The sequence below is a fragment of the Sus scrofa genome, chromosome 5, assembly GCF_000003025.6.
Source record: "Sus scrofa isolate TJ Tabasco breed Duroc chromosome 5, Sscrofa11.1, whole genome shotgun sequence".
In the NCBI taxonomy this organism is placed as follows: domain Eukaryota; kingdom Metazoa; phylum Chordata; class Mammalia; order Artiodactyla; family Suidae; genus Sus; species Sus scrofa.
Genome location: NC_010447.5, coordinates 17,678,924 through 17,691,363, shown reverse-complemented (window position 1 = coordinate 17,691,363; position 12,440 = coordinate 17,678,924). Strand labels below are relative to the sequence as shown.

General features: G+C 55.7%; 1 protein-coding gene across 1 annotated transcript; it reads left to right on the top strand.

Moving 5' to 3' along the window:
- Positions 4,650-12,168, top strand: LOC100524022 (keratin, type II cuticular Hb5). Its single transcript, XM_003126159.5, is given in 10 exon segments — positions 4,650-5,181; positions 6,819-7,027; positions 7,561-7,621; positions 7,746-7,841; positions 8,768-8,846; positions 8,849-8,931; positions 9,186-9,311; positions 9,717-9,937; positions 10,693-10,724; positions 11,174-12,168. Coding segments are annotated over 10 exon segments (1,521 nt in total). The 5' UTR covers positions 4,650-4,761; the 3' UTR covers positions 11,368-12,168.

Below are 12,440 nucleotides of genomic sequence, written 5' to 3'. Positions count from 1 at the left end.
GAGGGGAGCACATTCAGGGCACAAGGGCCAGCCAGTGCAAAGGCCCTGAGTCAGGAGCGCCCAGGTGCGTCTTAGGAGCCATGGGAGACCAGTGTGGGTGCTGAGAGCACGGGGATGAGGTGAGAGAGGTGATGACAGGGACAGGCAGTGCAGGGCCCCAGACGGTTGGGGAGGGGCTGGTGTTCCTCCAGCGCCTCCCTGTGGCTCCAACCTCATTCCTCTCAAATAGGCTCCTGAGTCACACCCAAGTCTTGCAAAGGCCAGAGAAAGTGTCACTGGGCTAAAAGACCCCTCAAGGGCTGTGTCCCAGCACCAGGAGGTGGCATAGATCTGAGCGCATAATAAAAGTGTGGAGAAGACCAGCAAAGGTGATGGGCGATGCCCAATTGAGGAAACTGCAGGGGTAGCAACCAAGGACCTGCTCAAGACTGGCCTTGCCCATGGGGAGTGGTCAGGGTCAATCCCAGAGAACCAGTCAGCCTGGAATGAGAGTGAGAAGGTCCCTGAGAACCCAGGCAGACGTGTATTCAAAATTGCAAAGGTTGCCATTCCCGCTCAGTGGGATAAGGATCCGGCCTGGCCTCGCTCAGTGGGATAAGGATCTGGCATTGCTCTGAGCTGTGATGTAGACACAGATGAGTCTCAGATCCCGCGTTGCTGTGGCTCTGGCATAGGCTGGCAGCTGCAGCTCCAATTCAACCCCTAGCCTGGGAACCTCCATATGCCGTGGATGCGGCCCTTTAAAAAAAAAGCAAAACTGCAAAGGTTAACAGGCAGCAGCTCTAAGGGCAGACAGGGCAAGACAGGACGGTATCAGAACTCCCCTGTCTTTGGGCTAATCCAGGAAGCCCCGCTAGCAGCAGGGAGATTCTAAGCACTCAGTAGAGAGGACAGAAGGAAAGGGAGGGGGTGAGCCCCTGGGGTGGGACGAGCACGTGCCCCCAGCAAGCATCCCAACTTAGGCCACACAAGGGAGGAGAGAGACCCCTCCTCCACTCATGTGAGTGTGAGTGACGAGGCCTCTGGGGAACCCCAAGAGCTGGATCCCAGGAACGGAGAAATTCAGAGGGAGTCATAGAAACTGCCTGAGACTCCCGGGTGGAGTAGAAAAACCTCGCTCGCCCAATTAGCTCTTGAAGACTTCCTGGAAGAAGTGGCCTCCCGGGAGTTTTTAAATTATGGGAGGACCATGGGTTCATTCCCAGAGGTTGGGTGTGGGGGCGGGAGAGGACAGGACCAAGCAAAGGAGGTGATGAATGCCAGAGCCCTGGAGGAGAGGGTGTGGGAGGGGCTAACTGGAGTAACCTGGGGAGCCCTGGGAAGAGCATTTAATGAGCTGTGTGCTGAGACAGCAGAGGAGAAATCACAGCCTCCCTCTGACTAGTCCACGAAGCCTTCCTGGAAGAGGTGGCCGGCTGCTCTGGGACATTCCAGGCAAAGGCGTGACCGGGGAGAAGACTTGAGCATAGGGAAAGGGGTGCGGGAATGCATAGGGCACATGGGGGCAGTTAAGGAGGAGGAGGCCAGTAAGGGAGGTCCAGCTCCCACCCCAGCACCCAGACAAAGCTCTGGTCTCGCTAAGCAGCGTGCTGGGTGCTGGGGAGAGATGGGCTGGGGCTCTGGGCTCTCTGACCTCCCGTGGGTAGAAGCAGGTGGCACAGACCCAGGTCCTGTGGGTCAACACAGAGCCGGGGGGCATCATGCCAGAATGGCCTGGTCCGTGAGCTTCTTACTTGCCCCATGCGACCTGGGAACAGTCCCATAAGGCTCAGCTTCCTTCTCCAGCCCAGCCCTTTCAATCCGAAGCACCACGTGGACAGTCTCCCCAAGCAGCCACTACCTGCAGTGATGTCAGCTTCACCCAGCACATCCCTGCACCGGGCGGGGCCGGCCCTCACTCCTGCTACACCCACCCAGGGGCTCACACCTTCCATCTAAGTAGTCCTCCTGCTCCTGAATGGGCAGCTTATTTCTGAAAGCAGTGCGGTTTTCCCAGATCTCCCTTCTGCCCTGCTCCCCCTCCTCCCCACATTTTCAGTGCCCAGGCCCAAGCTGAGTGGAGGCTTCGGTGTGTGTGCCAGTGTGTGTGTGTGTGTGTGTGTGTGTGTGTGTGCAAGTGCACACACATGTGCGTGTGCATTGAGGACATGGAGGGGGTGGGCAGCTGATACAGGAGCGTCCCTCTGGGACAAAGCCTCCACTCCCTTCTGCTACCAAGAGGCAGAAATGGGTCCTCTGTTCTTCTCAACCATTGAAGAGAGTAGAGGCTTCCAGGAGTTGAGAAAGGGGCTCTCCAGGCTGGCAGAGTGGGGAGGGGGGAACCCATCCACCTCCCATGCTCACTGCCCCCCCCCTCCATTTCTAAGGGCTTGGATCTCTCTTGACCCCACCATACACTCTAGGTCTACACCACTGCCACTGAGCTCACTGTCCAAGACACAAGAACGTATCTCTGGACCCAGGCCAGCAGGGCCCCACTGAAGGGTGGTGGCTGGGAAACCATCTCCTGTGCTCCCCAGATTCCACCCCCGAATTTTTATACTAGTGAAATCAGGTTAGAGAAAATATTAAAAGCAGCCTTGAAAGGATAAAGAAATCATAAATGTGCATAGGAGGCGGGCGGGGCAAGGCGCAGGCCCACCCTCTGCTGGGTGAGGGGTGCAGGGGGTGGGAGGGGTATTTCTAACAGAAAGCAAGGGTCCCTTTCCTTTATACAGAAGGTTTTGGTCCTCTAAGCACATTCTTGTGTGCCGTCCACTTAAACCTCCCAACAACACTGGAAGATGAGAATGAATCCCACAGAGTTCCCACTGTGGCCCAGTAGATTAGGAACCCAACATAGTGTCCATGAGGATGTGGGTTGGATCCCTGGCCTCTCAGTGGGTTAAGGATCCAGCGTTGCCACAAACTGCGATATAGGTCACAGATGTAGCACGAATCTGGTGTGGCTGTGGCTGTGGTGTAGGCCGGCAGCTGCAGCTCCTATCTCACACCTAGCCTGGAAATTCCATATGCCCTAAACGCAGCCCTAAAAAGCAAGCAAAAAAAAAAACACACACACACACAAAAAAAAAACCATTACAGCCAATGTAACAGAAGCTCAGAGAAGTTAGGAACTTCCCCAAAGCCACACAGCTAGGCAGTGTCCAAGCTGAACTTAAACCAGGTTTCCTCTTGGATGCCATCATCCAGGTTGCTAAACTAGCTGCTTCAGCATGAGTGACTATGATCTGAAGATTATTTGGGGCCAGCTGGTGAGGCCACCTGCCCCTGCCCTCCCCAAGTCTCTGCCCTGCTCAGAAGGACAGGTGTGGGATGCGAAGAGAGAAGACAGTCAGCCTGCTGCTGGGCAATGACCTCCGTGGGTCTGGCCATGGGACAAGGGCAGAGCCAGGACAGAACATGGAGCATCTGAGGCAGGATTCATAGAATGGTGACACCACGACAGCATTTGGTTCTGGGAGGCTCCCTGGAGGGGTTGTGACTCTCAGAGGAAGTTCCTCTGCTCTTCCTTCTGAAGTTCCTAACCCTTCAGGTGCCTGGCTGGCCTCCCTGGGGGAAAAGATCACATTCTCTTTGTGTTCAATGAATATTAAAGAATAGCCATCATTATCCTGATAAGCAGCCCCAGGACACATAGAGAAGCAGGAGGTTAGAAGGAACCAGGATTCCAGAGCCCCTCTCCTCCCAAGAAATCAGTGTCCTTGGACAAGAAAAGCCACCTTCCTCCCACCCCTGTCTCTGAATGTTCTTCTAGGGGTGACAATTCTGGGGGTGACAAACAGGATGAGTTCCCCCCCTTCCAGGCTAGTGGTCTTGGGGCTGAGACTCAAAGGACCCGTTTCTTCTCAAACAGCCAACGGATGGTGTCCAGAGCAAGCGCATAGCAGCTGGGTTGTCCCAGGACAGGGTTCTCCCAGCCTCTCAGCCAAGTGGGAGAAAGTGGCTAAAGGGAGGCTCCTCATTATCCACAAGGGGCCATTGTTGTGGCCACAGAGAGGTGAGTGGTTTGCAGTTTTGTGGGTGAGAAATGAAGGCTCCAGGATAGAAACGTCTAGGCTGGAATCCAAAAGATTCTAAGAGACCATGTGCCCCAGCCCTCTGGGAATGTGGTCAAAATGACCCTCTGGACCGGAACCACCTCCAACCAGTGCTGCCTGAGTAGGTTTGGGCTCGCCTGATCCATCAGCCCCTGAAACACCATTTCCTTGAGAATGTATCCCGTTTGGAGCCAGGAGGACCGAGATAATGACCCCTGGTGGTCTCACCAGCCTGGGACCTCCCCCCACCCCGACCCCACCCCCGCCCCCGCCCAAACTTCTCCCTGGGGACCGCGGCCCCAGCCTCTATCCCACACCCAGCCAGACTGCCGGGGATTTCAAGTCCGTCTCCGGGTGTGGGTTGAGGCCATCTCACAAGGAGACTGAGAGAAAATTAATTACCTAATGTATGTAAACGAGCTTTGAAGATGAAAAGTGCAAACACATAGTATACCTAATAACATCTTCAATACGTTTACGGAGGCCCGGAGTCGCCACTGAGCTCACCTTTAAGATGAGTCCCTGGGGAGTTACTTGGCAAACTCCCCAAGCCAATAAACAACATAAAATGGCTTTTCACTCCTTTCATGCAGCCAACCCCAGCTCTCCCCACCAATAAAAGGACCAACGAGGATCAGAGGGGCCAGAAGCTTCCTAAGCAGCGCATCTGCCACTCTCGAAATCCCCGCTCACTCAGCCTCCATCCGCTCAGACCAACACCATGTCGTGCCGCTCCTACAGGATCAGCCAGGGATGTGGGGTCACCAGGACCTTCAGCTCGTGCTCGGCTGTGGCCCCCAAAACTGGCAGCCGCTGCTGCATCAGCGCCGCCCCCTACCGAGGGGTGTCCTGCTACCGGGGACTGACGGGCTTCGGCAGCCGCAGCGTCTCCGCCCTGGGCTCCTGTGGGCCCCGCATAGCAGTGGGCGGCTTCCGCGCTGGCTCCGGTGGCCGCAGCTTCGGGTACCGCTCCGGGGGCGTGTGCGGCCCCAGCCCGCCCTGCATCACCACCGTGTCCGTCAATGAGAGCCTCCTCACGCCCCTCAACCTGGAGATCGACCCCAATGCGCAGTGCGTGAAGCATGAGGAGAAGGAGCAGATCAAGAACCTCAACAGCAGGTTTGCTGCCTTCATCGACAAGGTCAGTCAGGCCTGGGATGGTCCAGAGATGGCCCCAGCGCTGCCCTCCCCTCGTGAAGGTCCCAATCTGTAGGGGAGCCAGCATCGCAGCCGGGAGAGGGAGAGAGGTACCAATCAAACAGGCGGAAGGATCGTTTTCTCACCCGAATCCAGCAAAGAATACCGGGGGCCCAGTGTGGTCCAGAAACGGAGTCTGTGGTCTAAAGCGTGTGTGCTTCCCGAGGCGGGACAACGTGGGCTTGTCAGAGCGGCCGCTGAAACACGGAGCACTGGGTGCTGGCAGAGTGGGGGACGGTGGGGAGCGTAAGAGGCAGGTGATGGGACCCCCGGGGAAGTGGCTGGGGCCACGCTGCAGCCCCATCCTGGCTCCGCCCCTCCGCCGCGTGTTGCTTGTCTGTATAACAGAAGCCGCTTGGTAAGCTTGGTGTGAGAATTAATGCGCTTATGCCTGAAACGTGCTGGCACATAGTAAGTGCTTGATAAATGTTAGCTATTAGCTTCTTTCCCGAGGACAGCGGTAAGCGGGGAAGGGTGACAATGAACCAACCAGGCTTGGCAGCCTCCTTCGTGGATGCAGAGCTGGGAATGGGGAAAGAGGCCCAGCAGAATGTGAGAAACCTCGTACTGCCATGGATGCCTCCAAAGAGGCCACCTCTGCCTCTCCCTTCATGTTGCCCACCCCCCCCCCCCCCCACTCCCCCACAAGGTCTCACTCTGGCAGAGGAGACAGGATCCAACTCTGAGGTCTGGAATGAGGGCAAGGAGGCAACAGAAGACACCTTCCTGCTATCACTTACTCTTTAGTGATCTCAGTTAATCCTCAAAATGACCCAATGGCGCAGATATTATCATCTCCATTTTTTGAATAGCAAATTGAGGCTGAGGGAGTTTCGTGGGCTGCTCAGACCAACTGTGCTGGGTAGGTAAAGGGGACTCAGGGGACATCAGATCCTGACTCCATCTCTTACTAATTATGAGATGATGAGCTAGTCATTTCACACCTTGGGGTCTCTGTTTCCCCTTCTGTACTCTGGGAGAAATAATATCTTAACGTGGTGAAGAATTGAATGAAATTGATACATACAAAGACAAAGATGTGTGTGTGTGGTGTGTGTGTGTGTGTGTGTGTGTACGCACACACATGCACGTGCACACATTTTAGTAATCCCTGGCACCACAGAGTAAATATTCAATAAGTGTTTTTGCATAAATGAATAAATGAAGTATAACTGGTAATTAAGGTCATAGTTAAATTGCTTGAACACTTAATGTGGGTCAGAAACTGTTCTAAGCACTTTACATGTAGTAACTTGTAAAATCTCCACAACGTTAAGGAAGGTACTGTTATCACCTCTGTTTTAAAAATGAGAAAAGCAAACACCCAGAGTTTAAAAACTGCTCCTTTACAGTGGCAGACCTGGAACCTGAATCAGACCTTTGACCTCAAGTCCAAGGGCAGTCACTCCCTCAGTGCCTTTCTAGGGGGCTGGGAGCAGGGCTCCCTGAGTGGAAGGCACTCCAGGGCTCAGCTATCCAGTCCTCTGACGGCCCTATTCTGAGAGCATCAAGGCAAAGAGAGTTCTCAGGGACCGCAGCTCCTCGCCGAGCTCAGTCTCTCTCTCCCACCCTGGGCTGCAGGTGCGCTTCCTTGAGCAGCAGAACAAGCTGCTGGAGACCAAGTGGCAGTTCTACCAGAACCAGCGCTGCTGTGAGAGCAACCTGGAGCCTCTGTTCAATGGCTACATCGAGACACTGAGGCGGGAGGCCGAGCTCGTGGAGGCCGACAGCGGGAGGCTGGCCTCTGAGCTCAACCACGTGCAGGAGGTGCTGGAGGGCTACAAGAAGAAGTGAGTGGGACACCCCCCCCCGGGGGGGGGGGTGATAACAGGAGGGGGCGGGGTTTGGAAGGCTCCGCCCACAACCCTCTTGAAGCACCTTCATTAAGATTCCTGCGTCTGTCCACCCGGGCTGCCCAGTTCCCAAGAGGGTGGACGGTAGGTTTCTCAACTGCTTGGAGGCCAGTGGGTCTTAGAGCTGCTTTGGGGGAGCAAGGAAACCCAGCGGGGTTCTACAGCTCTCTTGTTCCTCCCTGTCTGAGACACCAGCTCTCTTTGGATCCCGGATGCACAGCTGATTTTTGTCCCTGGAGGACAGAGTGTGCATTGCCTGATCTCATGGCAGAGGCAGCAGCGCTGGGGTGGAATAAGCCAGGCTGGGACAGGGCTAGCAAACGAACATCACACAAGATAGACCAAAGAGAGGACAGGAAAACGTTTACAGAGTTAATCCCTTTGGACCCCCCAGAAGAGCTTGCCCCGGAGCTGGGATGCTTGCCAAGCCCTGATCTCTCAGCTCCCGCCCCTGTCTCCCCCACGCCCAGGTATGAAGAGGAAGTGGCTCTCCGGGCTACGGCAGAGAACGAGTTCGTGGTTCTAAAGAAGGTGAGGGGGCTGGTCATGGGGCCAGGAGGGAGGGGCACCCTCCAGTGGGTGGGGGAGGTCACCACACCCCCCACAGGAACCTTCCCTGGGCCTCCCCCCCAAACACACGCCCCCCCCCCCCCAGGATGTGGACTGCGCCTACCTGCGGAAGTCAGACCTGGAGGCCAACGTGGAGGCCCTGGTAGAGGAGTCTAGCTTCCTGAAGCGCCTCTATGATGAGGTGAGGGGGCCCTGCCAACCAGCCAGGAAGCGGGGAGGGGAGGCGTGGAGACCCGGGGAGGAGGAAGAGGGTGGTCGTGTGCATGTTTGCCCCTCGAGTGATGGAAGCATGTAAGGAACATGCATGTACACACATGTAATGGGGTGTCTTGCATGCCTGTCACAGACACGTGCACACAAGTTCCAAGGGCTGTGGTGTGCACGAGCATTTGGGCCTCTCTGCACCTGTGAGCCTGTGTGTTGCAGTGTGTGTGCCTGTATGTTGGTCTCTACATGGATATGAAAGCGAATGTGTGGAGGGATGGGAGGCGGGGGGGGACAGGAGGGGTTTCCAGTTAGAGAAGGGTCTTAATTCCTGGACAGATCACAAGTCCTAGCATTCAATGCCTGCTGAATGACTTTTTTGTTGTTGTCTTTTTGTCTTTTTAGGGCCGTACCCACGGCATATGGAGGTTCCCAGGCTAGGGCTCCAATAGGATCTGTAGCCACCGTCCTACACCACAGCCACAGCCACAGCCACATCCAAGCTGCATCTGTGACCTACACCACAGCTCATGGCAACACCAGATCCTTAACCCACTGAGGGTGGCCAGGGATTGAACCCACGTCCTCATGGATGCTAGTTGTGTTCATTAACTGCTGAGCCACGGAGGGAACTCTCCCTAATGAATGACTTTGAATCGGGCCTTTATCACATACTGGGCTTCAGTTTCCCCATTTGTTAGTCGGGGACTGTCCCCAGCTGGCCTCCAGAGCCCCTTCTGGCTTTATTGTCCTACGATGCAGCTGTGTGCAAATAGAGGGGAGTAGGAGTCATGTGTTGTGCATGACCAGTGCCCCCTCCAGGGAGTGGACACAGACCCCAGGGGTGAGTACATGGCCAGGACCAGGCACCAGAACCAAAAGCATTGGCTCTTGGCCCCCCAGGAGCTCCAGATCCTCCATGCCCACATCTCAGACACCTCCGTCATCGTCAAGATGGACAACAGCCGGGACCTGAACATGAATGTGTTGTCGCCGAGATCAAGGCTCAGTACGACGATGTTGCCAGCCGCAGTCGGGCTGAGGCTGAGTCCTGGTACCGCAGCAAGGTGAGTGGCCTAGGACACCTGCCTCCTAGACATGGCAGTGGGAAGGGTGGAAGGTGTATGTTAGCAAAGCTTTCTTTTGTCTGGAGATTTGGATCTTTAGGGATGGTAAGAAAAGGACAGATTTCCATTTGGGTGGCAGAGTAGGGCTGCCATGTATGGTTGCCCAGGCTGAGCACTGCACAACCTGCACTATCATCCATGTTGTCCTGAATGAATGGGGTGTCCCATCCTGAGCACATCTCTGCTTCCCCCAGTGTGAGGAGATGAAGGCCACGGTGGTCCGGCACGGGGAGACCCTGCGCCGCACCAAAGAGGAGATCAACGAGCTGAACCGCATGATCCAGAGGCTGACAGCCGAGATTGAAAATGCCAAGTGCCAGGTATGCGTTCCAGGAGGGCTTGAATACCCAGCACAGGCAGACTGCAGCACTGGGCCCTTTGCCCCCCAGAAGAGCAAAGACCTGGCCCTAATCAAGCTTCGCAGTGTGCCCGTGAGAAAGCAGGGGTCCTGAGCAGTGACAGGGGCTCTGCCACTTCACACAGCACTGGAGCTGGGATGAGCCATATCATTGATGTCCCTTCTCTGGCCACCCAGCAACAACCAACCAAGGAGAGATGGTGAAAAATGCCCATCTCCTCACTCAGGTTCATAGTCCCATTAACTACCCGTCCTAGGTAGTTAACCTACCTTTTCTCTGGAAGCCCTCCCCCAGTTCCCTCAGTTCAGGTGAGTCAAACTGTGCTTTCTCTCTCTCATCCTCATCCTCATATCTCCTTTCCCATAGCGGGCCAAACTGGAGGCTGCCGTGGCTGAAGCTGAGCAGCAGGGCGAGGCGGCTCTCAACGATGCCCGCTGCAAGCTGGCGGAGCTGGAGGCCGCCCTGCAGAAGGCCAAGCAGGACATGGCCTGCCTGGTCAAGGAGTACCAGGAGGTGCTGAACTCCAAGCTGGGCCTGGACATCGAGATCGCCACCTACCGGCGCCTGCTGGAGGGCGAGGAGCACAGGTGGGGCTAAGGAAGACACTGGGGGTCTAGAAGGAGGCAGCCCTGGTCCTCTATGGAGTGTATTTCCCTGAACCCAAGTGTGAGCTGCATCTCTGCTCACTGCTCGAATAGGCCAAGCTTCAACAATAATTTACTGAAGGCTATTATGCGCCAGGCCTGTGCTAACTGATCATTTTAATCCTCACGAGCCAAAGAGGTAAGTATTGTTTTTCCCATCCAAAGACAAGGAAATAAGGCCCAGTGTTCAACGACTTTCTTGTGGCCGCGCAGCTAATAAGCCCAAGAGCCAAGCCCTGAACCCAAGACCAGTGCCTCTAAAATCATCCTTCTAGTAGCTTCTTACCGGAGGCTGCAGCCTGGCCTGCCCAGAAGGCATGTGCTTTGTAAGGACACTCTGTGCTGCAGCTCTTCATTGGCCCCAAGCCCGTTCATACCCGCTGCTGTGTTAGCTTCAACCCTCCTTTCTGTGAGCCTGATCAGCGCTATCCAGGGCGGGCCGGGTCACTGAGATTGGAAGCAGCCAGTGGAGTTCAACATCTGACCCACCTCTGCGGAAAAGCAGAGGGTCTTTTGTCTCTGTGGTCAGAAAATGGTTAAAGAAAGAAAGCGAGCATCTAATGCAGACTTTGGGGGAATGCGTCTTGCCTCTCAGAGGTTGGATCTGTGCACAGGAGGGCCCCCCTGTGCCCAAGCAACCATCTGCCTCAAAGACCCCAACTCAGGGCCCAGCCTTAACAGAGCTTCTCTCTCCATAGGCTGTGCGAAGGCGTGGGCTCCGTGAACGTTTGTAAGTACCTGCTTGAAACCCTCCTAGAAAAATGACTCTGTTCGTGGGCGAATCTGAACCTGACAGCCAAACCCTGTGAACCTGGAATGTTCCTGGCCTGGGAGGAGAACTTTTATGCCCCCATCAGCCCCAGCTCCCGCTCCTCACAGGGAGCACTCAGCCGAAGGCAGAGTTGAGCGCCCTCCACTGGTGTATCTGTGAACTGCAGGCCAGGGAAACAGGATGGGACAGCTTGGCCCCTCTGGGTCTGGAGGCCCTCACTTTCTTCTCGCCCCGCTGCCCTATAGAAGGGCTGAGATGCCGCGAGGAACAGGGCCTGAGTCGTGAACCACTAAATCCCTTCGAGGAGGAGAAAGCTCCTGTAATACAGGAGCCGCTTAGGACCTGCCCTGGGGTTGGTGACATCATGGCAGGCCATTGAGCCCTCCATGTCCCCTCTCTTCCCACAGGCGTCAGCAGCTCCCGCGGCGGAGTCAGCAGTGGAGGCCTCACCTATAGCACCACCCCGGGCCGCCAGATTACCTCTGGCCCCGTGGCCACCGGCGGCAGCATCACGGTGATGGCGCCCGACTCCTGCGCCCCCTGTCAGCCCCGCGCTTCCAGCTTCAGCTGCGGGAGCAGCCGGTCGGTTCGCTTTGCATAGAGTCAGGAGGCCGCACCTGTGTCCCCCCAGCACAGAGTGGTGTGTGAATGGAAAAGGTGTGCTTGCTTCCAGAATCTTCCATGTGTTCCCATGAGGGAAAGACCCTTCGCTGCTCTCCGCCACCTTCTCATGTTTTAGGGAGTTGTTTCCTGGTTCTCTTCCAGGCTTCAGTTAGCCATTCCTGGCCCTGTCACTCAACTCTGATTTGATTTCTAAATACCTGCGGCCAATTTGTATTATTCACCAAGCTCTCTGGGACCCTACCAGTCATCTGAAGCGGCTGGACATCATGGAAGCTTAGTCTTCCCCTGGCACAAGGAATAAGCTTAACCATCCAGCCAGGCCTCCCACAACCTGATAATCAGGAAGGAACCCACCCTCCCCAGCAGCTCCCCTCTCCCAGCTGCGAAGGTCTTTGCAGGAAGGAAGCACTTGCCCCTTGGTCATTTTTGTTTGTGTTTTGCTTGTCCCTCTGAATGGCTGCCTTCTTCTGAGTTAACCTGTTCCAGCCAAATGCCTCCTGTGACCTCCCAGTTGAGAGGCCCATTATGGGGAGAATTCTTTTGACTTTGGACAGGTTTGTTATTCAGTGCACCTTGACACATTTCAAAGAAAACTCCATGGTTGTTCCAGATCGCCCCCTGCTGGTGCAAGAGGGAATCTGTCCAATGCGGAGGGGATGGGATGGAGAAGGTTAGGCCACTTCCTGGGTCTCCCTCTTGTTATGACTGTCTGTGGGTGCCTCGCCTTCTGGGTTGTCCTGATCTGTGTTTCAATAAATGCTGCTGCGATGCAAAGATACATGATCTTGTGAACAATAATGTCTCCGCTCTGACCCTCTCCAGGTGGCCAGTCCTTCCCAGCCCCGAGCCGCATTTTCCCAACTCTCCAGTGATTCCGCCTCTTCCCGTCCACCTCCCTAGCCTGACTCCCACTCAGTGCCCCTCAGGCCTGGACTGTATAGCTCCAGATTCCCACGTGACCACTTTCTCCCCACCCCCACGCACCCCACCCCCAGCACACCACATCCCAAACTCCTGGCACTCATCCCTACCACCTGGTTCAAAGCAGTT